The sequence below is a fragment of the Cajanus cajan genome, chromosome 10 (assembly GCF_000230855.2).
Source record: "Cajanus cajan strain Asha chromosome 10, NIPB_CcT2T_4, whole genome shotgun sequence".
Taxonomy (NCBI): Eukaryota; Viridiplantae; Streptophyta; class Magnoliopsida; order Fabales; family Fabaceae; genus Cajanus; species Cajanus cajan.
This window is the reverse complement of record NC_138526.1, coordinates 20,887,042-20,889,957: the sequence shown is the minus strand read 5'-3', so window position 1 is coordinate 20,889,957 and position 2,916 is coordinate 20,887,042. Positions and strand designations below refer to the sequence as shown.

The 2,916-nt window shown below is 30.2% G+C and overlaps 1 protein-coding gene across 1 annotated transcript; it reads right to left on the bottom strand.

Moving 5' to 3' along the window:
- Positions 1–523: 523 nt before the first annotated feature.
- LOC109807758 (chaperonin 60 subunit alpha 2, chloroplastic) lies at positions 524–2,624 on the bottom strand. The gene is made up of 2 exons (XM_020370370.3): positions 1,622–2,624; positions 524–1,064 (listed from the first exon to the last, which is right to left on the bottom strand). The coding sequence occupies exons 1-2, from the start codon at positions 1,710–1,712 to the stop codon at positions 922–924; spliced, it is 234 nt and encodes a 77-aa protein (XP_020225959.1). The 5' UTR covers positions 1,713–2,624; the 3' UTR covers positions 524–921.
- Positions 2,625–2,916: the final 292 nt, after the last annotated feature.

Below are 2,916 nucleotides of genomic sequence, written 5' to 3'. Positions count from 1 at the left end.
CTAAGTATACGAAGCAAGCAATTCAAAATATACTTTTACTAGTATTTTTTATTTTCTGAACTCCTCGCTCAAAAATATTATGGATAAAAAGGCAACCCAATGCATGAGGCTCCCACAACAAACAGTCTGTTTCCAGAATTTAAACCTGTTCCAAGTTACAAGGCACCGACCTTACTGACGTGTCAAGGCTCATCCTCAAACAAAAATGTTGTGAATGTTATGCGGGAACTGTATGTGGTGTGAGATCCAGAATCTACCTTTATATTATCTTTAATTTTTCCCCAATCTCATACAATTTTGAAACAGAACCCTATAACAATTGATAAGAAAAAAATAGAATGACCACAATTCTGATTTGAGTCATTTGACAAGCAACGGGCATTTTGATTTATTGGTTAATTGAATAATATAAATATTATTGTAATATTTGATTTGACTCGGGAAAAAGAAAGTTAAAAAGTAGAAAAAGAAAATTAATGCAGAGATAAGTAACAAATATATAATATATTATTTACTATAAATATAACATGAATGATATAGAAGTGAAACTTTTTATAGGATCCCACTTCTGTAAAGATAACATATCAAGAAGGCAACTATGTGACAAACAGCCATCGTTCCGTTTCTCAAGTTACAAGCAAGTTGAAATACATGATAAACACTTTGATCCAATAAAACCCAATAAAATATAAATCTCAGAGTTAGGACAATTGAACAGAGTAAGAGTGCTAAAGCAACATTAGCAAAGTAAAGAGCCAAAGTTAGCATAATACAGACAACTCATGATATTTTTATTGAATTAGCCAACTATGTACTTTTATAACAGCTACACCACCAAAGAGTTTTGGATTTCTCTCTTAAAGCTTTCTTGACAGGTTTGGATTATCTGTTTCACTAAGATCCTTCTTTATCTGTGAAATTCTAGCCTGAATTAGCCTTGGTACTAGGATCAGCATTGATAGCTGTTGCATTACCGGTTATTGTCACTTTCATTGCAGTGCCAAGCTGGTCTGAAGTTTTACCATAAAGTATGAGACCCATGTCTCCAAAAAGAAAATCAGCACCTGTGGTGTTAATGACAACATGAGGTCAAACAAGCTAAGCAGAAGAAGTGTGTTGATCTTAAACGAGACTTGTCAGAAGACTCCAAAGATATGGGAACAAAAAAAGGCATAATGGGTATATTTAAGAAGAAAAAAAAAATCCAATTTTCCTCATACAGATAGTCACATGCAACGTACAAAAAGAAAATCCAAAATTGAACATCATCCCATAGAATGTATGTAATTTCAAGTCTTTAAGATCAATAATTATTTCTATTAACGGGTCAACTGAGGTCCTGAAAGATCAACAGGTGGATTGCAAATCTTGGCAGCAAGAGCTACGCAGTTATTAAATGACAAGGTGACATCACATTAGTATCCAAGGAAGTCAAACTGCTGAATTAAAGCAAATTCATAATAATAAATGAAAACAAAAAGCAATGACATAAACGTTTCTCGTCACTAAAACAAATTGCATAGGCTTCATGAAAAGAATTCAAAAATAGGAAGCATAACCCTAGTATAGAGGAAGTTGGCAAAGATATCAACCACACTTATCAAATTCTGTAGGAACTCACCAGTCATAAGTGCAATATCTTGTAATAAAGCTTTCTTTGCGCCTCCAAATCCTGGACGTTTTACAACTGCAACTCTTGGTAATCCTTGCATTTTGTTCACTACTAAGGTTTCCAACACTTGGCTAGTGATATCCTCTGCAATAATTCAGAGTGGGGCACTCAACTGCATAGCCCAATCAAAAAAGAAAAATAACAACTGTAATAGGGAAAAACAAGGATTGACACTGGTTATTGAGTAATATTATCTGTTAGAATATATAAAAAATATCTTATCATATTTTAGGGTATCTAACATAGACTATCTCCTTCAAGATTAGTTTTCCTATTCCCCCTTATCTCTTAGGATCGATTACCACATTTCATTGTCTCATGATTTGTTTCACGAATTAATTAGGAATTAGGATTACAATTAGTGCTCTACATTTTAAGAACAAATTATAACAGTACTCAATATATTATTATTCAAAGGGTCTTTTCTCTTAATTACCTTCCTATAAATACATCTCTAGTTACTTATTTAGTCTCAAATTTTATCCATTTAACCCGAGGCAAAATCCTAACAACCATGATCAACCTCTTGTATTAGGAATTTAGGATGGCACCTGCATTCTCAATTGCATCCGAAAGCTCAATGGATCGAGCAATTACAACACCATCATTAATAACTTTTATGGTGTGTTTGGATGAGAAATTTTACAAATTCAAGAAATTTTAAATTCTTGGTATTTGAATTACTTTGATTTTAATTTCTATCATTCTTAAAATATTTTGTTTAGATAAGTCAATTCAAATTTTTCAAATTTTAAATTGTTAGGTTGGATATGATAATTTGATTCCACCATGATAAAATTGATTTTAAAAATATATTTATATGTTGAAATTTTTAAATTAAATTTTATAAAAATAAATATTAGCTAATTTTTAAATATTTAATAATTTTAAAAATTAATATTAGATGATATTTAATAATTTTAAAAATATTTTTGAATATTCAACAATTAAAAACATGAAGAGATAAAATAAAATATATAAGTGAAATAAGAAGAAAAAAATATAAGGAATTTCAAATTCTTACTCTTTTGGGAGAATTTGAAATTCTACTATTTTAAGGAATTTCACAAATTCTTGAATTTCAAATTCCTTATAAATTACTCATCCAAACAAGGTATTTCACCTCAAAGAATTTAAAATTCTTCAAATAAATGAATTACTCCATTTAAATTCCCCATCCAAACACACTATATTAAAGTTTCCAGATTCAGAAAGAATAACATTCCATCCTGCATGGTTAGAAA

What these genes read in the sequence shown, in the direction of transcription:
- LOC109807758 (XM_020370370.3), bottom strand. Translation starts at nt 1,712, where the DNA reads ATGCAAGGATTACCAAGAGTTGCAGTTGTAAAACGTCCAGGATTTGGA. An exon ending in AGATATTGCACTTATGACTG is followed by an intron (nt 1,065 to 1,621) that starts GTGAGTTCCTAC and finishes TTAACACCACAG; the next exon opens with GTGCTGATTTTCTTTTTGGA.